Source organism: Bos taurus, chromosome 16 (genome assembly GCF_002263795.3).
Source record: "Bos taurus isolate L1 Dominette 01449 registration number 42190680 breed Hereford chromosome 16, ARS-UCD2.0, whole genome shotgun sequence".
NCBI lineage: Eukaryota > Metazoa > Chordata > Mammalia > Artiodactyla > Bovidae > Bos > Bos taurus.
Genome location: NC_037343.1, coordinates 54,957,281 through 54,984,997, shown reverse-complemented (window position 1 = coordinate 54,984,997; position 27,717 = coordinate 54,957,281). Strand labels below are relative to the sequence as shown.

At 39.0% G+C, this 27,717-nt stretch overlaps 1 protein-coding gene across 4 annotated transcripts in view; it reads left to right on the top strand.

Annotated features, from left to right (window-relative positions):
• The window catches only part of SLC9C2 (solute carrier family 9 member C2 (putative)), a 101,323-nt gene that overhangs the window by 58,473 nt on the left and 15,133 nt on the right, over positions 1-27,717 (top strand). For all 4 annotated transcript variants that reach the window (XM_059875791.1, XM_059875790.1, XM_024976854.2 and 1 more), the window contains 9 exons: positions 3,641-3,839; positions 4,544-4,732; positions 8,492-8,641; positions 9,367-9,418; positions 11,156-11,304; positions 13,311-13,436; positions 19,435-19,533; positions 23,417-23,584; positions 26,287-26,418. In XM_059875791.1, the coding sequence (XP_059731774.1) occupies positions 3,641-3,839; positions 4,544-4,732; positions 8,492-8,641; positions 9,367-9,418; positions 11,156-11,304; positions 13,311-13,436; positions 19,435-19,533; positions 23,417-23,584; positions 26,287-26,418 (1,264 nt within the window). The remainder of the gene's footprint in view (positions 1-3,640; positions 3,840-4,543; positions 4,733-8,491; positions 8,642-9,366; positions 9,419-11,155; positions 11,305-13,310; positions 13,437-19,434; positions 19,534-23,416; positions 23,585-26,286; positions 26,419-27,717) is intronic.

The following is a 27,717-nucleotide window of genomic DNA, read 5'->3' as shown; positions in this document are numbered from 1 at the left end:
CATCATGGAAATGCAAATCAAAACCATAATGAGATATCATCTCACACTTGTCAGAATGGCTATTATCAAAAAGATAAATAACAAGTGTGGGGAGGATATGGAAAAAAGGGAACCCTCACGCACTGTTGATTGGAATGTAAACTGGTGCAGCCACTGTGGAAGATAGTATAGAGATTCTTCAACAAATTAGAAATAGAACTACCATTTCCACTCCTGGGTATTTATCTGTAGAAAATGAGATCACTAATTAGAAAAGATATTTGTACCCCTATGTTCATTGTAGCATTATTTATAATAGCCAAGATATGGAGACAACCTAAATGCCCATTGATAGGAATGGATAAAGAAGATGAATGGACATATCTATATATATAATGGGCATGGCATCCAGTCCCATCACTTCATGGCAAATAAAAGCCAGGGAAAGTGGAAACAGTGACAGACTATATTTTCTTGGGCTCCAAAATCACTGTGGATGGTGGCTGCAGTCATGAAATTAAAAGATGTTTGCTCCTTGGAAGGAAAGCTATGACAAACCTAGACAGCGTATTAAAAAGCAGAGACATATCTTTGCTGGCAAAGGTCCATCTAGTCAAAGCTACGGTTTTTCCAGTAGTCATGTACCCATATGAAAGTTGGACCGTGAAGAGGACTGAGGGCCAAAGAATTGAGGCTTTCGAACTGTAGTGCTGGAGAAGACTCTTGAGAGTCCCTTGGACAGCAAGGAGATCAAACCAATCAATCCTAAAGGAAATTGAAAGGTTGTTGTTGAACCATACAAAGATTCTGGGATTCTTGGCCTCCGGAGGAGAAGAATTCAATCTGGGGCCAGAGACGAGGCTTGATGGCTCAAGAGCTTTTGTGTAATAAAGTTTTATTAAAGTATAAAGGAGATAGAGAAAGCTTCTGACATAGACATCAGAAGGGGGCAGAAAGAGTACCCACTTGCTAGTGTTAGCAATGGCGTTATATACTCTCCAATGACGGAGAAGGCAATGGCACCCCACTCCAGTACTCTTGCCCTGGAAAATCCCGTGGACCGAGGAGCCTGGTAGGCTTGCAGTCCATGGGGTCGCTAAGAGTCAGACACGACTGAGCGACTTCACTTTGACTTTTCACTTTCATGCATTGGAGAAGGAAATGGCAACCCACTCCAGTGTTCTTGCCTGGAGAATCCCAGGGATGGGGGAGCCTGATGGGCTGCCGTCTATGGGGTCACACAGAGTCTGACACAACTGAAGCGACGCTGCAGCAGCAGCAGCAGCAGCACTCTCCAATGAATCAAAAGAATGTCTGGAGGTTGTAAAGACTGCACCAGATCTACTCCCATAATTTACATTTTAAGATAACCAGATTAGCCAGAACAGAAGGTTTAATCCAGAGACTGTCCTCAGGCAGGATACATTATTTAACAATATAATGTATATAATATAATATAATCCTAAGGAATGTAGAGGAAAAAAAAGTTTTTCCTTTTTCCTCCTTGAGAATTCCAGACCCCTCTCTCCTTGGGGACCCCTAGACTTCTTATCAACCTGCCTAGGAAATGACTCTCTCAAAATCAACCCTGAATACTCATTGGAAGGACTGATGCTGAAGCTGAAACTCCAGTACTTCGGCTACATGATGTGAAAAGCTGACTCATTGGAAAAGACCCTGATGTTGGGAAAGATTGAAGGCAAAAGGAGAAGAGGGTGGCAGAGGATGAGATGGTTAGATAGCATCACTGACTCAATGGACATGAATTTGAGCAGACTCAGAGATAGTGAAGGACAGGGAAGCCTGGTGTGCTGCAGTCCATGGGGTTGCAAAGAGTTAGATACAACTTAGTGACTGAACAACAACAACAAATGTATATTCCTGTGTTTGTATAATGAAATATTACTCAGCCCTAAAAAGAATGAAATGTTGCCAAATGGATGGACCTAGATGGTATTACAGAAAAGGCAATGGCACCCCACTCCAGTACTCTTGCCTGGAAAATCCCATAGACAGAGGAGGCTGGTAGGCTGCAATCCATGGTGTCGCAAAGAGTCGGACATGACTGAGCGACTTCACTTTCACTTTTCACTTTCATGCATTGGAGAAGGAAATGGCAACCCACTCCAGTGTCCTTGGCTGGAGAATCCCAGGGACGGGGGAGCCTGGTGGGCTGCCGTCCATTGGGTCGCACAGAGTTGGACACGACTGAAGCGACTTAGCAGCAGCAGCAGCAGATGGTATTATACCAAGTGAAATCAGACAGAGAAAGTCAAATACTGTATGATTTCACTTATATGTGGATTTTAAAAAACAAAACAAATGAATAAACTTAGTGAAAGAGAAATAATCTTAGATAAAGAGAATAAATAGGTAGTATCCAGAAAGGAGGGGTTGGGAGAAGAAAGAAATAGTGAGGGAAATGAAAGAGTACGAAATTCCAGTGGCAAAATAATTGAGTAACAAACATGAAACGTACAGTGTGGGGAATATAGTCAGGAATTACGTAATATCTTTGTATGGTGGCATATCGTAGCTAGACTTATTGGAGTTATTATTTTGAAATGTCTAAAAATATTGAATCAATGTGTTATGTAATAGGAACTAATGTGTTGTAGGTCAATTATATTTTAAAGACAAAGCAAACTCTTAGCAAAAAAAATCAAATTTATGCTTACCAGAGGTGCGGGGTAGGGGAGGTAGAATTGGATGAAGACTGTAAAAAAGTACAATTTCCATTTATAAGATAAATAAGTACTAGGATTGTCATATGCAACATGATAAATATAATGAACACTCCTGTATGTTATATAGGAAAGTTGTTAAGGGAGTAAATCCTGAAAGTTCTCATCTCAAAGGAAAAAATGTTCTGTTTCTTTAATTTTATATCCATACGAGATGAAGGATGTTCACTAAACTTATTGTGATAATCACTTCATGATGTACATACGTCAAATCATTATGTTGTATACTTTAAAACTTATACAGTGCTGTATGTCAATTATATCTTAAGAAACTGGAGGAAAAACACCCCTTCCCCAAAATACTGCTGCTGCTGCTGCTAAGTCGCTTCAGTCGTGTCCGACTCTGTGCGACCCCATAGATGGCAGCCCACCAGGCTACCCTGTCCCTGGGATTCTCCAGGCAAGAACACTGGAGTGGGTTGCCATTTCCTTCTCCAATGCATGAAAGTAAAAAGTGAAAGTGAAGTTGCTCTCGTGTCCGACTCTTCGCAACCCCACAGACTGCAGCCTACCAGGCTCCTCTGTCCATGGGATTTTCTAGGCAAAAGTACTGGAGTGGGGTGCCATTGCCTTCTCTGAACCCCAAAATACTACCCCTCCCAAATGAACATGTATTTACAGTACTTAATGTTTTTACAGAGGTAATGAAAGTGTTTTTTCTACTTATGTGAATGATAAGTATAAGATATTAACTTAAAAAAAAAGCTCCCCAACCTTGATATAGATTACTAAGAGCCATATTTTTATCTTTTTCCCTTATGATTTTTATGTATAGAAAGTATGTTTTAAATTTTAATTATCTATTATTTTATATCTTTCTTCAAATAAATGTTAATATTTACTTAAATAAACTTCAGATTTTAATTTTTATACTTTTAAAGTGAGCTGACATTTTAATTTGATCTCTTTTTTTTCAGGCATAATAAATTTCTGATTTTTATATATCACATTGTATTTTCAGAAGAATTTGAAAATGCAGAACATATTATAGGAATAATGTACATTTATCCTATGATAATGCATCTGTGGCCAACGGCAAGAAAATTAAATGTGTCAGGACTGATATTCGTAAACTACTATTTTGTATTTTTATATCTGTTAGAATCAGCATTGAAGGTACCATTTAAAATAGAAATGTATCCTATAAAAAGAACAATTTAGATAGCTTGAATCTATTTTGTCATTTTATTGGAATAATTCCTACCAGAAGCCTTTTGCTGTAATAGTTGATAGGATTATGGAATTTTAGTACTCTTTTTGAGTTTTCTGAGTGAAATCAGTATAATAGTCACAGTCTTGAATATCAGATAAGAGAAGTATCATAAAAGTGGAGAGAATCTCGAAGATCAGAAAAAAGAGAATTGAAAATCTAGGCATTTGATGTTTTCCTCAAATACTCCTTGTAACAATACAAAGAATAAATAAACGAATAAAAGAAAAATAGGTTGCTAGGTTCTTATCTTGATGTAAGATGAAGACCACTTTTTAGGATAAATGCTTCAAAGATGATTTATCAGCATACTGTTTCATACTTTAATTATAATTAATAGTGTTTCAGTGAATTAATTCACTATTTTTCATTGTTTTTCTTTCGTGTTCCAGATTCATAATAGATTATATATATTTTAAATCAAATTATACCCTTTGATGTCAGACATTTATAAGGATTTTTTTGAATTTCAAATGAATGACTTAAAACCCAGCTTTTGGAATGTAATGCATTTGTAGTTGAGCATTTAACTGTTAATTTTTAAGAGTCCCTCTCCCCACCTTTGTATACTGCTATGAAATGATGTATGTTCTATATGTTTTCTAAACAGATAATAATTTTGAAAAGGAAATACTTTCATCAGCACTGGAATACTTTGGAATTTTTTATTGTGCTTATTGGAATTGTTGATATATTTTGTATATACTTTGTGAGACTGAGACCAGACAACTTGATTCTTATTCAGTTTACAGTAATAATAGGTTATTTAAGAATAATTAGATTTCTTCCTCTTCTCAAGGTAAAACTTCACATTAAAAAAATTTTTTTTCTATACTATTTGTCAACTGAATTAAGAAAACTCATTATTTTAGAAGAAATGAGGGAGGGAGCTGTCTTTTCTCCTGGAACCCTCTCCCCACAGGTATCTGCTTGGTTCACCCTCTCACTCGTTCAAGTCACTGCTCAACTCTCACCTTCTCATGGAGAAGGCCTTCCCTGACCATACTACGTAAAATGGCAACCTGCCCTCCATACTCCCAGCTTTCCACCCCATCTCCCTGGTCCCTCTTCATTTGCTTAATTTGTTTCTGCATAGCATTTACCACCTTTTTACTATATGTTGCATGTATTTTCCATGAGGTAATGGTCTTTGTTTTGGTTACTGATGTAACCTAGAATGACACCTAGTATATGAAAGTGAAAGTGTTAGTCGCTCAGTTGTGTCCGATTCTTTGCGATCCCATGGACTGTAGCCCACCAGGCTCCTCTCTCCATGGGATTCTTCAGGCAAGAACACTAGAGTGGGTTGCCATTTCCTGCTCCAGAAGATCTTCCCGACACAGGGATCAAACCTGTGTCTCTTACGTCTCCTGCACTGGCAGGCAGGTTCTTTACCACTCATGCCACCTGTGTAAGTCCTTACTAAATCATGTACTGAATGAATAAATGAAAATGATAGCTCCACTTGAAGCAGGATAACCTGGAAACTAGTTCTCCAGGTTTTAGTAAAATTTGCTCATAAAGCCATAACTGTGCAGAAACATAAAATATTTACTCTACAGTACACACTACTTCCTTAGCCTACTGCCTATGAAGTTCAGTTTTACTGTGGCCTTCAATCGCCTTCAGTTCAGTTCAGTTCAGTCGCTCAGTCGTGTCTGACTCTTTGTGACCCCATGAATTGCAGCACACCAGGCCTCCCTGTCCAGCACCAACTCCCGGAGTTCACTCAGACTCACATCCATCAAGTCAGTGATGCCATCCAGCCATCTCATCCTCTGTTGTCCCCTTCTCCTCCTGCCCCCAATCCCTCCCAGCATCAGGGTCTTTTCCAAATGAGTCAACTCTTCGCATGAGGTGGCCAAAGTACTGGAGTTTCAGCTTTAGCATCATTCCTTCCAAAGAACACCCAGGACTGATCTCCTTCAGAATGGACTGGTTGGATCTCCTTGCAGTCCAGGGGACTCTCAAGAGTCTTCTCCAACACCACAGTTCAAAAGCATCAATTCTTCGGTGTTCAGCATTCTTTGCAGTCCAACTCTCACATCCATACATGACTACTTAACAATGACCATGTCTTCATTTCTTCTTTTCCTGGCTCTCATTTTGATTCTGAAAGTAGATCTTCAGATTTTTAACTCTCAGTTCTTAAACTTCCTTTCTCTCTTTCCAATGGAGTTGCATGATATTAATATAGGCTTTTAACTTGGGAGTTTCAGATGAGTTCTCTTGCCACTCCATGTTTTTGAGTCGCTTAATTCTTATTAGGGAGCTTCTATGGTGGCTCAGTGGTAAAGAATGTGCCCGCTAAAGCAGGAGATGCAGATCCCATCCCTGGGTCAGGAAGATCCCTTGGAGAAGAAAATGGCAACCTATTCCAGTATTCTTGCCTAGGAAATCCCATGGACAGAGCAGCCTAGCTACAGTTCATGGGATCGCCAAAGAGTCAGACGTGACTTAGTGAATAAACAACAATTCTTACTACATTAAATAAATCTATTAGTATGTATTGAAGATATATAAACTTAATATTAAAAAATATTGCTCTAAACCCTGACGGTGAAAGGCAGACATTAGAATCCTCCACCTGGTCCCTATTTGCCAAGAAATTTAATAGTTGTCTTAGGTAGAATTGTCTGAATTCCCAGACCTGTGCTTACTGACTTTCCTTTTTTTGTTCCTTCCTTTATTCTATATTAAGTGTTATATACTTAGGGCTTTCTTGGTGGCTCAGTCAGTAAAGAATCTGCCTGCAATGCAGGACACCACCTGCAGTGCAGGAGACTCGGGTTCTATTCCTGAGTTGGGAAGATCCCCTGTAGAAGGAAATTTCAACTCACTCCAGTATTCTTGTCTGGAAAATCCCATGGACATAGGAGCCTGGTGGGCTATAGTCCATGGGGTTGCAAGAGTCGGACATGACTTCGTGACTAAAACAGCACTATATATATATACTTAATATAGAATAGAAATGAAGTATCTTACCATTCTTTAATATTCATAAGAATGACTTTAATAGTTATATACATAAAACCTGCTTCAGGGGTAATTTTGATTATTTATTATTTTTTCCTTATGAGCTGAGTTTAGAACAAAGTGCCCACATAGGGTATAATCTCATTATAATACAAAGTATTCTAGGATATGTAGGGTGAGGTTAAGTCTTAATATAGAAGGTAGAGGCTTTCATAAGTAATCAGTTTTTACACTGGGATCTTATGCAGATGAATGTAAAATAAGTATTTTAGAAGGGATACTTTGCAAAAAGTCTCTCTGAGTGAAATAAAGATTTAAAGATGTATTAGTACAGAAGTCAACCCTGTTTACAGTGTGAACCATTTGCTATTTCTGTTCAGCGTGCTCTGACAAATCCCAGTGGAATGCAGTTAAGTAAATATAATCATGAGTAGCTTTTTTTTTTTTTTTTAAACTGAGCACTTACTGTGTTCTAGGATCTGTGCAGACCACTTTACATACGTATCTAGTTAAATTGTTACAATACTGGGAAGTAGGTGTCCCCGCTGTACCAAGTTAGGTGTCCTGGTAGCCAGTCTTAGCACAGTGAGGCTTCCAAAAAAAGCAAATCTGTAACCTGGAAGAATATTGAAGAACTTTACTTTAGATCAGCCAGTGCATCATGGAATAAAACTTCATATTAAAAAAATCCTCTTCAATATGTCCCCTTCTCCCCAGTTTCACAACCAAAATAACAGTTTAAGAAAAGCTCTGCTTTCTCTGCTCGTGTGATTCCTTCGCTGTGATGTTCTTTTCCTGATCACGTCTTCCCCTTGTGTTACTTGGCCCCTCACCTCCCTGCCTGTACTCTGTTGTGCCTCTGTGATTGACTGCATTGCTTGTGAGGGGCAGCTCCTCGGGAATCCTGGTACTTAGGTGTTATCATCCTCATTGAACAGATGAGGACGCTGAGTCCTTGGAGTCCCTAGGTAACTTGTTCAAGGTCACAGCACTGTGAGTAGCAGAGAGCTGGTATTTGAACTCAGGGAGGTTCTTATTTAAAAATCCCACTCCCTTTAGTCACTATACTCTCCTGCTTCAGCTTGTCATTTGAGAAATTTAGAGTTAAGGAGAATCTCAGATTACCCTAAATTCCTTATCTTGCAAGTGAAGAAACTGAGGTGTAGAGAGATTTATTCTGTTGGTAACTACTGTCCAGGTTATTGGGGTGACCTGTCTTGTCTTCTGAAAACTGGGAGTATGGAAAATAAGGGAAGAGGCAGTGAGTGGTAAGCACTTCGCCTTAAAGCTACAGAACCAGTTATTCATTGAGCTTTCTTTTCTTTAGAGAGGGGCTCTCAAACTTGAGTGTACATAGAAACACCTGGGAGACTTGTTAAAGCATTGATCTGGGGGCCTGTCCCCAGCATTTCTGATTCAGCAGGTCTGGAGTGGGGCCTGAGAATTTGTGTTTCAGCAGTGGATGTTTCAGTATTTGTATTCTAACAAGCTTGTTAGAAATGGCATGTTGAGAACATCTGCCTGAGAGGGTGCCTTTCCTCATCAAATTTTCGTTTGTTTTTTTTTCTCTCCATTGTTCCAGATAATAATACCACTGCTGATAAATATTGTAGATGTGCAGATCAAAAAGCGCCTCAGCTTGACATATAGTATTACAAAAGGCTATGTCAAAAGTCTAGAGGATACCAAGTTTTTAATAAGACAGATTTCTAGCCGAAAGTCAATAGATCAGGTGAGAGACAAGTACTGGTCATTTGGGAAAAACATCCCTTAGGTGTATTGATTTAATTTAAGACCATTTCTGCATGTATTTGACTCAAAAGATAAATTATGTTAAGTGAAAGGGATTCAGTTGTTTATTATGTGATATGAGGTGCTGCAGAGAACAGTTTCTGTTCTTTAAATTTCAGCTCTGATTATCAAACTTCAAGAAGACTCAAAGCTCAAGAGCATGCCTTGGCCATGGTGGGAAGTTAACAAGTAACAATTGTATGATAGAACAGAGATTGTTTAGCCCAGAGTGGAGCTATTTCTTCAGTTATGTCAGGAGTTATCTGTAGGAAACATGACCTACCTGACACCATATTTTTCATTATTCCACTTGTTTTTGCACTCCCAGTAGATTGGCTCTCCAATTGGCTGCTCTGTTTGACATCCTCTAGTGGGGTGCTATCTCTGAGGATTCTCTTTGGCACACAATGAAGTGCACACTAGTCTTTTCTGAAAAATATTAGATGCAATACTTATGTACTTATGTAAGCTACTACACAGCATTCATTGCACTATGAGAGTGAGCCTGGGAAAAGCAGGTGAATTTACAAAGAGAGAAGAATTAAATATCTCCCCCAAATGATAATTAAGTGAGATTTTTCTACCATCCTTTTTTTCCCTCAAATTTTAAAGCCAGTAATGTACTTGGTATAATTAGAAATTAATACATTTCTTAATTTGTCACAGAAATTATATGAAATTTTGGAAACCAACAAACGAGATGCTGTCAAAGAACTAGGTAAGTAGTTGGGATATCTAATTTCCTGAAATCACATCTTATCATCCCATAATTTAACCAAAGGAAGACAAATTCATGCTTTGATTCAATCACAGACTCATTCATTTATTCATTCAATAAGCATTTATTGAACATATATAATAGGCCAGATGTACATAAAATTCACATCCTGGTGGGAGGTGTGAGCATATCAAGAGATAATTGCAGAAAGTTAGATGAGTTCTGTTATTTGCTATGGGAGCATAAAAGCAAGAATGGAAAGTGCAGAAAGTGTGTTAAGGTGGCAAGATCGTATTCCTTAAGGTTGTAAGAAAAAGACACACAAAGGATTACCTATGACAGAGAGTGTTGTTTTTGTTTCGCCCTACTTTGTTTGCAGGGGTACTCAAACAAAGTGAGTTTGTGAGGGATGAAGTTTTTTGAGCATCTACTGCCACTCTGCTTGGGTTGAAACATTCAGGGGAGCCCTAGGATTTTGTACAAAACTTCTTAGATCTGCTTTCCTCATAAAGGGGCTGTGGGCCAGGCTCTCAGTGTTTGCCAGAATATAGTTCCTGGTAGAGAGCCTGGCACCTGGTATGCCCTTAACAAATGGGTGTTACTGTAAAAGAAAGAAAGCAAAGCCCCTTTGTTTTTATAACCGCATTGTAAGATGCCATATGGATTTATGAGGATCACACTTACCTTAACAAGACTGAAAAAGCATGGTCTAATGAATGAAATTATAAATTTGGAGACAGTAGGTCAGAATATTTTGTCACCGTCTCAGAAAATCCAGGATCCATTGTTTCCATTCACATATTAGGCGGGTTTTTATTTCCATGCTTTTAAAGGTCAGGGGCCTAGTAGCTGCTGTCTTATGTTTTAGGTCAGTATGGAATATTACACAGTGTTCTTGATTCAGTCATGTGAAAGAGTGCCTGTTTCTGTATTGTTACTGCAACCTACTATTGAATGCTAATTATGTCAGGAATTGTGTTAATGGATTTATATGCATTATTTCGCTTGATCTTTATAACTACTCCATGAAGCAAATATTATTATCATCTTCATTTATAGATAATGAAACTGAGGCTTAGAAAATTTAACTCCCCTGAGGTCCTATGGCTGGTAAGAGGTGAGCTAGATCTCACACCAGGTGAGATCTCCTGTGCTCTCCACCATGCTGTCCTTCATTTCACTGCTCAGCTTATTTCAGTTCAGAAATGACTGAGTCCCTTCCAGATGTCAGGCATTGTGCTCAAGATTAGTATTACAAGGATGAAACAGATGGATTTTAAGCCTTGACTCCCGGTTCATCTCATGACTTCTCATGCTCATTGAAGAGGAAAAAATATGCAGTTTGATTTCAGAAAGACCCACCAGTGCAAGTCCAGGGACACTTTCAGTCATTTATTCATCCAACCAATAAGAATTACACAATACGAAGGATGAGACAAATAAGGAAGAATGATAATACTACCACGTAATGAGTTCTGTAATGAAGATATGTAGGAGATACCTTGAGAAAAAGATGGAGTGAAGTTCTCTTAACTGGTGAAGGAAGGCTTTTTTCAATTTTCTCATCTATAAAATGGAGATGAAAATAACTGTAGTCCTACTGGCCTCACAAGTTCTATACAAAACAGGAATGAAAAGATATTGAGTAAATACTTTGGAAATTATAAACTTATGCAAATATTTGTTACTATTGTGGTTATTGAATTTCTTGCTTACTGATACTTTTATTTGCTTCAGGACTCATAGAGCATGAGGGTCGTGATGTTGTCATTGCTTTGAAGACCAAGCAGGCAATCCGGAATGTGATTGCTAAAGCTCTGAAAAGCCTCACCTTCCTTTCGTCAAGAGGCATTATTGATAAATATGAGAGTGTCGAGATGAATAAGGTAAGTAAGCAGTTTCCCATACTACTTGATTCCTAGGGAGATTGGGAAAAGGGTGAGTCAGGACAGTTGTTAACTCTGTAGTTGTTTAAGTCTTTGTTAATGCCAGTGGCAACTAGTGCCATTGCTACCTCTTTCCCTCTATGTCTAAACCACTTAGTTTTTCAGAACCAACCTGAGCTAGGTTTCACAAAGAAATGGAGCATTTATCATGAGGACACAGAGTATCTTACAGACCTCATGGTAACCAGACCACACAGCCAGGCCTCAGAAAGGGACTTGAGCAGTGACCTAGAAAGCGTTCAGCTTCTCCATTTCCTATTAGGGTTGCCCTCTGTGGCATCTTCTTTTGGCTCTCTCTTACAAACTCATTAGATTTTTCTGCTTCTCTATCCACTGGTGAAATATCTACAGTCCAGTCCCAGTAACTGTAGCAAGGAAAGTGGTAATTACATAATGTTAACATAGGTGGGAGGGGACCCACGTGTGTGTGTGTGTGTGTGTGTACGCGGACATCAGGGAGGGAAGAGTTTGAGAGGAACAGGGGAGACACCCTAAGTGGTTGGCTGATAAATGGACTTGGAAAAATTACAAATTTGCAAAAAATTAAGACCATAAGAGGAAAAAATGTTTAATATTTAATTCTACCAGGCTATCACATCCACTGTCTAGACTGCGAATTGTGCAAACAGTAATGCTTTTTTCTCTCCTGTACAAGGAGGGTCTTATCTACTTCATAGCATAAAGAAGAAAAATAAAAGTTCTGGTCCCACATTCTGCCTGTGTTTCCAATGATAAGCTGTTCCTGGGTGTCACATGCTTATTCTTGTCCCTGGCACTTTTCAGCCACATGTCACATGGGCTGTGCTTCAGGACATTCTCTGAACATAGTCCTCTCTCCATGGCCCTGGCAGGGAAGTGGGCAAGGGACAGGCCAGCTTTTCCTGTTTTAACTCTGCCTCATTAGTCTCTATAAGGTCATGGCACAGGACTAAATGGGAATATGATTTTTCCTTAGTGTCTGTCAGAGGGACGAGAAGGGCCACTTTTTAGTTTTCTTCAAGTTCCACCTCTGTTCATGTTGTGTTTTTTTCTATTTTCCCTTTATTACTTTTAAGATTGTATAACGTTCAATTGAATGATTGATACCCATTAGTTAAATAAACAATAGCCTTTATGAAGAGAGAGACTTATTTTTTCCTATAGGTTTATTTAGAAAGGTAATGGACAAATCAATCATTCAACAGTTATTTGTTGAATGCCTATTAATTAATTGCCTAATTGTTGGCTGAAGACGTATAATTATCAATCCCAGGTTGTAAGGAGCTAGATAAGTCTAACCAGTTTGGCTGAATAAATATATGTTGAATACTTACTATGTCCCATGACTCTTGAGGAGACTTGGATACTTAATGAGTACAACATTGATTCCAAAGTCCATGGACACTCTTCCTCTTTTTTTCATTTAGTCATTTATCTAGGCAATCAACAAAAGTTACATATCACAGATAAGTAAACATAATAATACTACAATGTAATGAGTTCCGTAAGGGAGATTTGTAAGAGATACACTGGGAATAAGTCAAGTAAGCGATTACCTCTTACTTGGGGAAGTCAGAGAAGACTTCTGAAAGGCCACAAAACTAGAACCTTATCCTCCAAAACTAGAAGAATGTAGAGAAGCAACTCACTCACATGAAAAAAGAATTTGAGAGAATGTGGCATTAAATCATATAGTAATCAACAGTTAAGTTTGAGACTAAGACAGGGTAGAATATAGCTATTAATTGGATTATAAAAAGGATAAATTCAATATGAGTTAATATACTAGTGAAAATAGTAAGTGGAGAAAAAGAATCCCCCCCCCCCCAAAAAAAAAAAATTAGAGGACAATTTAAAGAAGAAATGCTCTGCAAAACAGTATTTTATTTAAAATTTCCTTCATTTTTACCTGATGTCCCCTTTCTGTTACAGGATCTGATCACCATTATTTTGATTGTTTGTTTTAGGTACTTCTTGAAAAAATAAAGTCATTGAATAACTTTCCAATGGCAATCCCGCTCCCTACTCCTGACAAATATCTTCATAATATCATTTGGCTAGAAAATAAAGATGTTCTCATTGAATTCTTCAAGGTAAAGATTCTGTCTTATATTCTAGCTCATGTTCAATGATAATTATTTTTCATTCCCTAATATAAGAGTAATAATTAAAAGAAAAAAAAAAAAAAAACGTATCCAAGGTAAGACTCCTGTAATGGGCAGTAAAGGATAAGTCAAAATGGAGGCCCAGCAAAACCAAGAAGAGTGGATTTCATTTTGAGCCTAAAGCACAAAGATTTTTTTTTTAATAATTGCTTATCTGCTTAGGATGATACGTTCTTTTAATACATTACCCAATTATTACCAGTCCCAGTCCCATCTTATTTTCTGATGAAGAGCCCCAGACTTCCAGATGCACACTCTGTAAAAGACTTTTTTAGATCAAGGGTCTCATATTTAAGTTACTTTGCAGGCCAGGCAGATAATATAAAAGTAAAACCATCTGGGTGTAATATAAATAGGGAACAGGACTGTAGTATATTCCAGAGTTCATGCTTTGTCTGAAGTCAGCTGAGTATTCCTACAGGAATGTGTACTCTTTCAATAGCTAGCTATTGAATAGCCTCTTTGAGCCAGAGAATGTTCTAGGTTTGGGGATATGGTGGTGAACAAAGTAAATAAATTCCTGCTTTCACTGACTTTATGTTATATGGATGGAGACGGACAATAAACATACCCATGCATAAATATATAGTCTGTCAGGTGGTGACAAATGCTACATGGAGAAAAGGTGAAAAAGGAGAATATAGGTAGGCAGCTCTTTTATACGGATGGTTAGAGAAGACTGCTCTAGTACCTTTCCTCTGGACAGAGATCTGAAATAAGTGAGCGAATACACCATTTTGATACCTGGGAGAAGGTAGATGCAGTGCCCTGAGGTGGATATGCTTGCTGTGTTCAAGTCGCTGAAGTCGCTGAGTCGTGTCCAACTCTTTGTGACTCCATGGACTGTAGCCCGCCAGGCTCCTTTCTCCATGGGACTTTCTAGGCAAGAATACTGGAGTGGTTTGCCATTTCCTTCTCCAGGAGATCTTCCTGAACCAGGGATCAAACCCTGGTCTCCTGCACTGCAGGCAGACTCTTTACTGATGGAGCCACCAGGGAAGCCCTGACTGCTCTGTTCAAGGAACATCACAAAGGCCCCTGTGGAAGGACCAGTGCTGGAGGGAGGAGATGAAGACTAAGCATTTGTGGCAAGCTTGAGTTTGTAGAACTTTGTAGGTCATTCTTAGGACGTTGGCTTTTACTGAGAATTAAGTGGAAACATGTTGAAAGGTTTTGAAGAGAGAAGTGACATGATCTAACTTACACTTAAAAATGATCATCTGCTGATGTGTTAAGGATAGGCTGTAGGGGGTCAAGGGCAAGCCAGGGCATCCAGGTAGGATGTGATTATGATAATGTAGGCAAGAGATGATAGTGACTTGGATGAGTGAAAGTGATGAGAAGAGTTCAGACTCAATAGGCTTTGAAGAGACAGCATATAAATGTTGATGGAGTGAGTGCTAGAGAGAGAAAGAATAACTTCTAGAATTTTAGGCTGAAATAGAAAATAATCTGAAAATGGATTAGCCCTTTATTTAGATGGAGAAGAGAAGATTTATATAGGGCAGGAGCTGGGCAAGAGTTGGATTCTGAATAGGTTAAATTTGAGAAGGCTATTAGACATCCAAGTGGAGCTGTTGAGTAGGCAGTTAGATACATGGCTAGAATGTAGGTGGGAGGTCAAATTGGAGAAAGCCATTTTGGAGTTGTCAGCATAGAGATAATATTTAAGGCCTTGAAACTTGATAACTCAAGGAATTGTTATGAACATCCAAGGGTTGAGTTGTGAGCTATGTATCAGATTGATGGTTGCCAGAGGAGGGGAGTGGAAGCTGGGTAAATTAGACAGGTGGGTTAAAGGGTACAAACTTCCAAGTTACAAGATAGAAAATTACTAGGTATACAACATGATGACTATAGTTATATAGTCATATATGTACAGTATATTTGAAAGCTCTAGGAGTGTAGAATCTAAAAGTTCTTGTCACATGGAAAAAATTTTTTATAACTATATGAAGTGATATATGTTAACTAAACTTATTGTGATAGTCATTTTGCAATATGTGCATGTCAAGTCATCATGCTGTATACCTTACACTTATATTGTGTGTGTGTGTGTGTGTGTGTGTACTCAGTCACTCAGTTGTGTCTGACTCTTCTCAGCCCTATGGACTGTAGCCCGCCAGGTTCCTCTCTCCACTGTATTTTCCCTGGCAAGAATACTGGAGAGGGTTGCCATTTCCTCTTTCAGGGGACCTTCCTGACCCAGGGATTGAACCTGTGTCTCTGGCATTGCAGGTGGACTCTTTACTGCTGAGTAGTTCTGTCTCAGTAAAGCTGGAAAAGAAGAATTGAGGAGTTATCCATCAAATAGGAGAAAAAAAAAAAAGAATGGTGTCCCATAGCTAAGTGAAGAAAGTATTTCAAGAAGGAGAAAGTGATCAACTATGTCATATGAGGCTGAGAGATCACATAAGATGAAGTCTGAAAATTGACTATTAGATTTAATAATGTAAAAGTCAAATTTTTAAAGGAGAATCCATACATCTGTATTTTTATGTGAATTTTAAAACTTGGCAACCAATTCAGAATTTTAAAGATACTTTGCAAGCCAAACAAAATACATCTGTGGACTGGATATGACTCATGGACTACCAGTTTGTGGTTTTAGTTTTAAATGGCTATTATATGAGTGAAAGTCACTCAGTCATGTCTGACTCTGCGACCCCATGGACTATAGAGTCCATGCCTTTTCCAGGGGATCTTCCAACCCAGGGATCGAACCCAGGTCTCCCACATTGCAGGTGGATTCTTTACCAGCTGAGCCACAAGGGAAGCCCAAGAATACTGGAGTGGGTAGCCTATCCTTTCTCCAGCAGATTTTCCCGATACAGGAATCGAACTGGGGTCTGCTGCATTGCAGGTGGATTCTTTACCAACTGAGCTATCAGAGAAGCCCTGATAATTATATGAATTATATCATAGTTATATGAATTATATGAATAATAACTTTCATCAACTTGTTGGAATCAGGAAAACTCTGTGACAAAGAGTGGTACTTGTTTTACTGTAAATTTGGTTGTACTCTACCTTGTGATCTAGACATGGAGATATATGTCATCTGTTTAACTATAATGAGGGAACATTTTCCTTGTTTTCTATGAAGAGAGCAGTCATAAGAGGGTTTTACTGAGCTTTGAAGATCTGATTTCATTTAGGCCATACTAGTGTTTACTTCATGCCAGAAATTTTTGAATTTTACTTTTGAAATTAATTTCAAATTTAATTAAATTAAGACTTTTATGGTTGAAAGTAACAAAGTCCTATCTCAACTAGTTTAAGCAAGAGGGGCTCTTACTAACAATATATTGCAGTGGTATATGAGAAGAAAAGGGCAGCAGGGAATGGATAGATAGCATCACCCACTCAACGGACATGAATCTGAGCAAACCCTGGATGATAGTGAAGGACAGGAAAGCCTGGCATGCTGCAGTCCATGGGGTTGCAAAGAGTGAGACATGACTTAGCCACTGAACAACAGACACCAAGAAACAGTTGACAGACTAACCCTGAACAGGGTGGGAATCAGGCCAGCTCTGGAATGTCAGTGGTAGGAATTTGTGGACTCTTCCTTTAGCACATGGCTATGATGACCCAGTTCTCACTCCCAGGCTCTTTGTCCTTTAGTTCAAATTCTTGAGAGACAAATCCAACTAGCTTAGCTTGAATCAAACGTCCAGCTTTGGGGAGTACAAGTGTGACTGTGAGAAGTGGGAAACCTAATGGGCAGGGTCCACTGAAGGTAGTCTGGGGAATAGAGGGTGGGAGGTGAGGGATGGTCTTGGACTGGGAAGAAGGTATCTAAGGGGTGTTGATTACAATCTGCATCCTCTTCAGTTTTTTTAAATATCCAAGTTTAAATTCGAATTTGGTTCTTTATAGGTAATGCTCTCACAAGTATAATTAACTGACCATCCTTCAGTGAATGGGGGAGGAATGGGAAAAACAATGGGTAGGAACTCCATAAATTAATGATTTCCATACACCTGAGATGAATCTATAACCAGGGCACAAGCTTCCTCCACTCCTTCACCTGCCATGCCTAAGCAAAGCTGTCAGACTCTCTCCACCCCCTTTCAGACATGACTCACTCTTTTTTAAAAAATGTTTATTTATTTTTAGTGGTGCTGGGTCTTCACTGCTGTGTGGATTTTCTCTAGGTCCGGAGAGCAGGGGCTACTCTTCATTGCAGTGCTGGGGCTTCTCATTGCGGTGGCTTCTCTTGTTGCGGAGCACAGGCTGGAGAGCACACGGGCTTCAGTAGTTGCTGCACGTGGGCTTGCTAGTTGCGGCTCTCCAGCTCTAAAATGGTTCACTCATTAAGTGGCCCTTTTCCTTAATATGTTGGTTATTGGTAGCCACTTAGGTCAGATTTCACTGGGGTAAAAAAAAAACGTGATGAATTGGGAGCACATGAACATCATTCTCGTTAGGGTTAGCCCAGGGAATGCATGGAAAGATCCATATAGCAAACAAAAGAAACACCCCCTTATTATAGATGGTAATTTTAATCTTGGTCTCTATCACAGCAGCAACGGTTAATTTTCACTACTCCTTCCTCCTTTCATCCTTCAACTGTTGTGGTTAATTAAAAATGTAATAGTATATGAGGATAAGCCTAAAGACAACAATTGAAAATAAAAAAGATCTGAATAATACATAAACTGGATAATTGGCTTTAGGCCAGCTTTTAAAAAAAATATTGTGAAGTCATCCACGTTTATTTCAACACTGTAAAATAATTCAGAAGTAAAAAGTGATATCCTTTCACTCCCCACCCTACACTAAGTGACAACTACTATGAATGATTTAAAAATATGTTTCCTCCACATCTTTGTAAAATGCAAACGTGTCACTGTAAGTCTCCTGTTAGAAACCCTTCAGTGACTACCCCCTGGTTTTGGGAAAAGCTCAAACTTAAAAATTTATTTGGATGTGTCAGATCTTATGTGGCACATGAGATCCTCATCGCTTCATATGGGATCTTTCCTTGCAGTGCGTAGACTCTCTAGTTGTGGCTCACGGATTATGAGGTTGTGGTGCCCGGGCTCCACAGTGTGCGGGCTTTTACTGTGCATGCGAGCCCCTTGGAGACCTGGCTCCGACTCACCTCTCCAGTCCTGCCTCCACCCGGACTCCAGGCACTTCTGCCTTTTCCTCCGTTAAAAAACACCAAAAAATTATACTTTGTGATTTTGTTACTATAAAGATGACTATATTAGCATTAGATGCTTTAGTATTAAGACATTTTACTCTACCTAAAAGTTGTCTTATTTTCTTCTGATTTTAAAAGAAACTAAAGCATTGCTGTGAATCCCTAAAAGTACTGTGAACTCTGGACACTGTGCCTATTGATGCCTAATGGATAGCTCCACCCTGGTCTCCATCCCTCCCTGCCTGAGATGTACTGAATCTTCTGTGTTACCCCACAATGCAGTTATTCTATTTGCTAATGGGTCTTTGCATAAACTGAAACCTCTGCCCTGAATGGTCTTCAGTTCATGGTATCCTGGCTGTCTTGTTACTCTTCCTTCAGGTCTCAGTTTAGCTGTTCCTTCCCTAGACACCCAAGTCAGGGTTTCTGTGGCCTTTCTGAATTTGTTTCCCAGAGTGCTCCGCCCCTGTCTCCTTGACCATAATTATTATACTTTATTGTAAACATTTATCCAACCTAGCATTTATTGGGTGTTTCTGCCAGTCACTCTGCTAGGTCCTAAGCACAAAGTCTGCAGTTTGCTTACTTGTCCCTTTTTTCCCTAAAAATTAATGAGGTTTGTCAAAACATTATAACTCATTAACAAACCAAAGAATATAGTTTGTTTTTATGCTACATTTTAGCTTTAAAATCTCATTTCTCTTTAGAGAAATAGATTATGAAGATTTGTGTTGATTCTTTTTCTTTCCTTGCCTGTTTCTTTTCTTTCAGGAAAGAGCTAAACTTGCCTATTTTGACTATGGAGATGTCATTTGTAAAGAAGGTGAAATGCCACAAGGAATCTACTTGATTATTTCAGGAATGGCAATCGTAAGGAACTATTTATTCTTTACTAAAAATGTGTCTTGAAATTTTTAATTATCACATAAGGAGAAATTTAGGAACCAAGAAAATTTCAAATTTTTAACATAATTTCTTTTCAAATGAAACCATTTCTGTTTGGAGCTAACACAACAGCTGAGAGATAATTATAACACCCACCATCTGAAAGGTGCTTCCCATCTTACAAAATGCTTTCATAATTATTACTTATTCTTCACAACAATCCTGGCAGGGACAGTCTTTTCTGTGATGGTCATATAAGGAACCCAGTACTTGGAGTGGTTGGGTTACTCATCTAAAGGAAATGAGAGTCAAGGTTGAGGAAATAGACCGCAATGTCACTTTCTCCCAGAGGTCAAATAGGGCTGAAGAACATACCATTTTTAACTAATAGGAGGTCTTTGTAATCAGTAAGAGTGATAGGGACAAGAATCCTTTAGAAACTGAATACCATTAGCTGGATCCATGGGTGAGCCCCAGCTATGACAACATAATTAATAGATCCTATATGACAGTTACAAGTGACAAACACTTATTATTAGTGCAAATAATATATTTGGCTTTATATTTTTAGAACGAGTGTTTCAGACCTTAAAAAAACCAAAGTTAATCATGGAAATAAACTATAATTATAAATACTAACACATGTATCAGTTCAGTTCAGCCGCTCAGTCGTGTCCGACTCTTGGCGACCCCATGAATCGCAGCACGCCAGGCCTCTCTGTCCATCACCAATTCCCGGAGTTCACTCAAACTCACGTCCGTCAAGTCAGTGATGTCATCCAGCCATCTCATCCTCTGTCGTCCCCTTCTCCTCCTGTCCCTAATCCCTCCCAGCATCAGAGTCTTTTCCAATAAGTCAACTCTTTGAATGAGGTGGCCAAAGTACTGGAGTTTCAGCTTTAGCATCATTCCTTCCAAAGAAATCCCAGGGCTGATCTCCTTCAGAATGGACTGGTTGGATCTCCTTGCAGTCCAAGGGACTCTCAAGGGTCTTCTCCAACACCACAGTTGAAAAGCATCAATTCTTCGGTGCTCAGCCTTCTTCACAGTCCAACTCTCACATCCATACATGACCACTGGAAAAACCATAGCCTTGACTAGATGGACCTTTGTTGGCAAACTAATGTCTCTGCTTTTGAATATGCTATCTAGGTTGGTCATAACTTTCCTTCCAAGGAGTAATTGGAAGCAAAAATTTTAATTTCATGGCTTTAATTTCATGGTCTTTTAATTTCATGGCTGCAGTGACCATCTGCAGTGATTTTGGAGCCCAGAAAAATAAAGTCTGACACTATTTCCACTGTTTCGCCATCTATTTCCCATGAAGTGATGGGACCAGATGCCATGGTCTTCGTTTTCTGAATGTTGAGCTTTAGGCCAACTTTTTCACTCTCCACTTTCACCTTCATCAAGAGGCTTTTTAGTTCCTCTTCACTTTCTGCCATAAGGGTGGTGTCATCTGCATATCTGAGGTTATTGATATTTCTCCCAGCAATCTTGATTCCAGCTTGTGCTTCTTCCAGTCCAGTATTTCTCATGATGTACTCTGCGTATAAGTTAAATAAGCAGGGTGACAATATACAGCCTTGACGTACTCATTTTCCTATTTGGAACCAGTCTGTTGTTCCATGTCCAGTTCTAACTGTTGCTTCCTGACCTGCATACAGATTTCTCAAGAGGCAGGTCAGGTGGTCTGGTATTCCCATCTCTTTCAGAATTTTCCACAGTTTATTGTAACCCACACAGTCAAAGGCTTTGGCATAGTCAATAAAGAAGAAATAGATGTTCTTCTGGAACTCTCTTGCTTTTTCCATGATCCAGTGGATGTTGGCAATTTGATCTCTGGTCCTCTGCCTTTTCTAAAACCATCTTGAACATCAGGAAGTTCACGGTTCACGTATTGCTGAAGCCTGGCTTGGAGAATTTTGAGCATTACTTTACTAGCATGTGAGATGAGTGCAATTGTGTGGTCGTTTGAGCATTCTTTGGTATTGCCTTTCTTTGGGATTGGAATGAAAACTGACCTTTTCCAGTCCTGTGGCCACTGCTAAGTTTTCCAAATTTGCTGGCATATTGAGTGCAGCACTTTCACAGCATCATCTTTCAGGATTTGAAATAGCTCAACTGGTATAGCACTTATTAAGTGTCTGGCACTTTTCATTCATTCATTTACTCATTCATTCAACAAATATTTACTTCATTACTATTATGCAGTAGGCACGTTCATTCTAGGCATAGAACTGAGAAAACATAAAAAAGCCCTGTCTTCTTAGAAGTTAATTTCTTGTAGAAGCATAGAAGGAGATGGAACAATGGAAAAAATACCTAAGTTAAATATGTAATATGTTAGCAGTGACCAAGAGTTGAAGAGGCTAGTTGTAACATTTAAAAAGATGATCGAGAATGGCAATATGTTAAGACATTTTGTCCTTCTATCAACCTCATGAGAAAACTGACGGACAGAGAAATCAACTCATTTGTCCCTCTTCAGTCTTGATGACTACTTCCTTTTCTACTTTGAGGGCTCATGTGATTACATTGGAGCCCGCAGGATAATCCAGAATCATCTCTTTAAGTTTAGCTGATTAGTAACCTTAATTCTATCTGCAAAATCCCTTCACAGCAGTTCATAGATCAATGTTTGATTGAATAACAAAAAGATAGGAACCTTGGAAGGCCTTCTTTAAAATTCTGCTTGCCACAAATGTAATTATCTTTCCTTGGTTTGTAAAAAGCAGAACCATTCTTCTTTACTATTAAGTCCCCTGCATACAGACCTTCAAGTTGCAAACTTTCAAAAATACGAGTATGTCCCTGTATGCCAGCTGTACTGCTGTACTTTTCAATATACTGTACTGTAAGCTTAAAAATGTTTTCTTTATTATTTGTGTTTGTTTTCATGCTTTATTTGTGTGAAAAGTATTATAAACCTATTACAGTATAGTACTGTATAACCAATTGTATTAGTTGGGCACCTAGGTTAACTTTGTTGGACTTACAAACATATTGGACTTAAGAACACACTTTCAGAATGGAATTTGTTTGTGTGTAGGGGACTTGTACTCAAAAGGCTTTTGGACTTCATTAAAAATTAAATTAAAAAATGTCAGAGTTCTTTGGAAGCATGAGTGCCTCTACAAGTTTGAATGGTGGAACTCACTAGGAGAGGGTACAACTTTCACAGCAATTCCTTCAGTGACTTTTTTCTATTTCTTGTGTATTGGGCAGTAGCCTTCCTCTTTGGCACTTACAACTAAACTTTCTGGAAAGTTCTGTAATCCTTCTGGTTAATTCTTGCATCTTCCTCCTGAAATCTGATGACTTTCTTTTACCCCCACCCATGCCTACCAGTTCTTTTCCTGAAGTAACTCAACCATCCTGTGTTCATCCTAAAACCTTTTTCTGCTAACGTCTCATGGTAATTATTCTTAAGCATCTTAAGGGAGGCAAGATTTCTGCTGAAATTATGACTTGGCTTGGGGGCATATTCATTCATGAAATCTGGTTTATGCATCTATACCATCAAAAATTTTTTCCACCTGAGGCACTAGCCCATTATGCTAAGAATATCTAATAGACTTAGAGGGGGTACTTGCATTTAGTGACTACTTTTGGTGGAATTTTTATATAAGGCAGGTAAATAGGGGTCATCTGTAAAGCTAAAGATTAGAAACGGTCTCAGCTTGGAGAGTTGAAATGTGAAAGAAATGATTTTTGAAAGCCCAATTCCTCCTTCCCATCTGAAAGGATTCATAAAGAATCTTTTCCTTCTATTGTAATAATTGCAAGAAACACTGGGAGCTCCTAAGGTTTGGTCAAGGGCTCTTAATTTTGTATTTCCCTTTGCTCAATTATTTCCCCATTGCAGTTGGAGAGTTCACCTCCTACTTTTGGAATAGACAGGAGCCTAAGGCCTGACAGAGAGTCCACAACTAGGTTTACAGAGTACTGTACCAGTGGAGACATAATTGGAGAATTGAGCTGTCTACTTAAGCGTGAAATTGAATATACTGCCATCTGTGAAACTATTTTGCAGGTAAGCACCTGGATGTGTCTGTATTGTGGGTGTTAATTCTTCCTCAAGTTAGTAAGGAGTAGCAGCACTTTTTTTGGGGGGTGGGGGTGGGGTTCTATTGTCTTAGTCAACCCAACCAGCTATTGTGAAGCAGTATAGCTGAGAAAGGCCAATTTGATGTCTCACATCCACTATGGTGTCTGGAGGGAGATTTTTTTTTTAAACAGTTAAGTTTATTTATTTTTAATTGAAGGATAATTGCTTTACAGTATTGTGTTGGTTTCTGCCAAACATCAACATGAATCAGCCATAGGTATACCTATGTCCCCTCCCTCTTGAACTGGAGGCAGATATTTTAACCAAAGAGTCTTTGTCACTATTTTTAATTAGAAGAGAAGATATCTAACTTCTGATGTTATAAAGATAAGGAAAACACATAGATAAGATGCCTGGCATGTTTAGGTGCTCCATAAATGGCTACCATTATGGGAGCAGTGTTTTTAAAGAATACTTGTGTTTCACATCTCTTTCTTCCATTTTTCACTTGCTAAGTAAGAATTTTATTTAACAAAGAAGTGATCTGATAGTGGGCTAGCTGTGGGCAATTCAAATAGAAATTAGTGAAAGTTCCTACTTACAAAGAAATCTCAAGCTTTGGGGACTGTTAGATGCAATGGAGCAAGGAGCAGAGTCTTAGGAGTGTGACAGACAGAAAGGAATGTTGCTTTATCAGTTTCATACCATTTCACTTTTGGAAGAGAAGAGAAAGCATGAATGTATTCACAAGGCTGAACTGAATTTGCTGAAGTTCACATAGCTTGAATTCTGAGGGTCGTCTTCTTTGTTTGGATTGGCACTTTGCTCTGAACGCAAATACTATGAATGAGCCCACGTTACCCATTGTGGCAATAAAAATAAATAAGTTTATGTGGCTTAGTTCCATAATCTTGGGCTCATGATTATCCTCAGTTCAGTTCAGTTCATTTCATTTCAGTCTCTCAGTCGTGTCCGACTCTTTGCGACCCCATGAACTGCAGCATGCCAGGCCTCCCTGTCCATCACCAACTCCCAGAGTCCACCCAAACCCATGTCCATTGTGTCGGTGATACCATCCAACAATCTCATCCTTTGTCGCCCCCTTCTTCTCCCACCTTCAATCTTTCCCAGCATCAGGGTCTTTTGAAATGAGCCAGCTCTCTGCATCAGGTGGCCAAAGTATTGGAGTTTCAGCTTCAACATTAGTCCCTCCAATGAACACCCAGGACTGATCTCCTTTAGGATGGACTGGTTGGATCTCCTTGCAGTCCAAGGGACTCTCAAGAGTCTTTTCCAATACCACAGTTCAAAAGCATCAATTCTTCGGTGCCCAACTTTCTTTATAGTCCAACTCTCACATCCATACATGACTACTGGAAAAACCATAGCCTTGACTAGACGGACCTTTGTTGGCAAAGTAATGTCTCTGCTTTTTAATATGCTATCTAGGTTGGTCATAACTTTCCTTCCAAGGAGCAAGTGTCTTTTAATTTCATGGCTGCAACCACCATCTGCAGTGATTTTGGAGCCCAGAAAAATAGTCTGACACTGTTTGTACTGTTTCCCCATCTATTTGTGATGAAGTGATGGGACCGGATGCCATGATCTTAGTTTTCTGAATGTTGAGCTTTAAGCCAAGTTTTTTCATTCTCCTCCTTCACTTTCATCAAGAGGCTTTTTAGTTCCTCTTCACTTGCCATAAGGGTGGTGTCATCTGCATATCTGAGGTTATTGATATTTCTCCTGGCAATCTTGATTCCAGCTTCTGCTTCCTCCAGCCCAGTGTTTCTCATGATGTACTCTGCATATAAGTTAAATAAGCAGGGTGACAATATACAGCCTTGATGTACTCCTTTTCCTGTTTGGAACCAGTCTGTTGTTCCATGTCCAGTTCTAACTGTTGCTTCCTGACCTGTATACAGGTTACTCAAGAGGCAGGTCAGGTGGTTTGGTATTCCCATCTCTTGAAGAATTTTCCATAGTTTATTGTGATCCACACAGTCGAGGGCTTTGGCATAGTCAATAAAGCAGAAATAGATGTTCTTCTGGAACTCTCTTGCTTTTTCAATGATCCAGCAGATGTTGGCAATTTGATCTTTGGTTCCTCTGCCTTTTCTAAAACCATCTTGAACATATGGAAGTTCATAATTATCCTAGCTATTGATTAATATAAAATTTTCTGGACTAGTATTGTCTATAGCTTTAACTGGACTGTACATTTTATCATCTTATACTTAAATAGCAGAGTATCATAATTAATATACTAGAGATAGTTTTTCTAGGAGGTTAGGTGAAGATGAAACCTACAGACTTTTTAAAAATTTTCGTCTGTGTTAGGTCTTCATTGCTGCTGAGGGCTTTCTCTAATTGTGGGGGGTGGGAGCTACTTTTATTTGTGATGCATAGGCTGCTCATTGCTGTGGCTTCTCTTACTGTGGAGCACAGGCTCTAGGCACAAGAGCTTCAGTGGTTGCAGCGTGCACTCTCAGTAGTTGTGGTTCATGGGCTTAGTTGCTCTGAGGTACATGGAATCTTCCTGGACCAGGGATTGAACCCGTGTCCCCTGCATTGACAGGTGGATTCTCATCCACTGTACCACCAGGGAAGTCCTACAGGCATTTGTTTTTCTGATGATTTAATAATTTGTTTTCAAGTCAAGCAGTCTGTTTGATGCCTTGTCATTTCAGGTCTGCTTTATCTCCCTGGAGGATTTATATGAAGGCTTTGATTTCTTCTGGCCATCCCTGGAATATAAAATATGGCTGAAGCTTGCTCTCAGTATTGCCTATCAGTATTTTGAATCAAGTCTTGTTGATGAGGTAAGTTGCATGATTAAAATATGAATTAAGTTTTATTTCCTGTATTTTTTTTTACAAAATAAATTTTATATTTTGGAGACAGAGAAAAGAAGGTATGTTTAATCTTTCAAAGTAGGATTTCAGAATCTTTACCACTCTGTTATTCTGAGTTCCTACAGGTCATAGGTCCCCTTGTGACAGCTGATTTTTCAGGCTATCCCAGTCATCCCTTAAAAATAAGAGAGTAAGCAAATCTTAAATAGGTAGATTCCCCAAGAATCAAGCATACCATTAATTAGTGAGTTACTGAGCACAAGTTTGGTGTTTATTAGTCTATTCTATCTACCTATCTACCTATGTTATTATAAATTATTTGCCTTTTCAAATTTTTATTGAGTTTACCAAGCCTCATCTATGAACTTTCTCTTGAAAAAGTAGCGGTTCAGGCCTGTTCTTGGACTGGTACAATTTACAACCTATATTTGCATTCCATTTAGTAATTTTTTGAGCCCCTACCATGAGTCAGGAACTGGGGAAGTGACAAACCTGAAGTTTAAGATCATTCATTGAATTGTGATACTGAATATCAATATTGGGTTAAAAATGAGCAAATATCAAGAGAATTAGAAGACAAACCACAGACTGGGAGAAAATACTTGCAATAGACATATCATATAAAGAACTATCATCCAAAACATACAAGGAGCTTTAAAACTCAACAGTAGGGAAAAAACCCAGCCTGATTAAAAAATGGGCCAAAGCTGATAATAGATAACTTCACCAGAGAAGATATATGAATAGCAAATAAATACAGGAAAAGATACTCCACATCATATGTCATCAGTTCAGTTCAGTTCAGTCACTCAGTCATGTCCAACTCTTTGTGACCCCATGAACTGCAGCATGCCAGGCCTCCCTTTCCATCACCAACTCCTGGAGTTCACCCAAACTCATGTGCATCAAGTTGGTGATGCCATCCAGCCATCTCATCTTCTGTCATCCCCTTCTCCTCCTGCCCCCAATCCCTCCCAGCATCAAGGTCTTTTCCAATGAGTCAGCTCTTCACATGAGGTGGCCAAAGTACTGGAGTTTCAGCTTTAGCATCAGTCCTTCCAATGAACACCCAGGACTGGTCTCCTTTAGGATGGACTGGTTGGATCTCCTTGCAGTCCAAGGGACTCTCAAGAGTGTTCTCCAACACCACAGTTCAAAAGTATCAATTATTCGGCGTTCAGCTTTCTTCACAGTCCAACTCTCACATCCATACATAACTACTAGAAAAACCATAGCCTTGACTAGATGGACCTTTGTTGGCAAAGA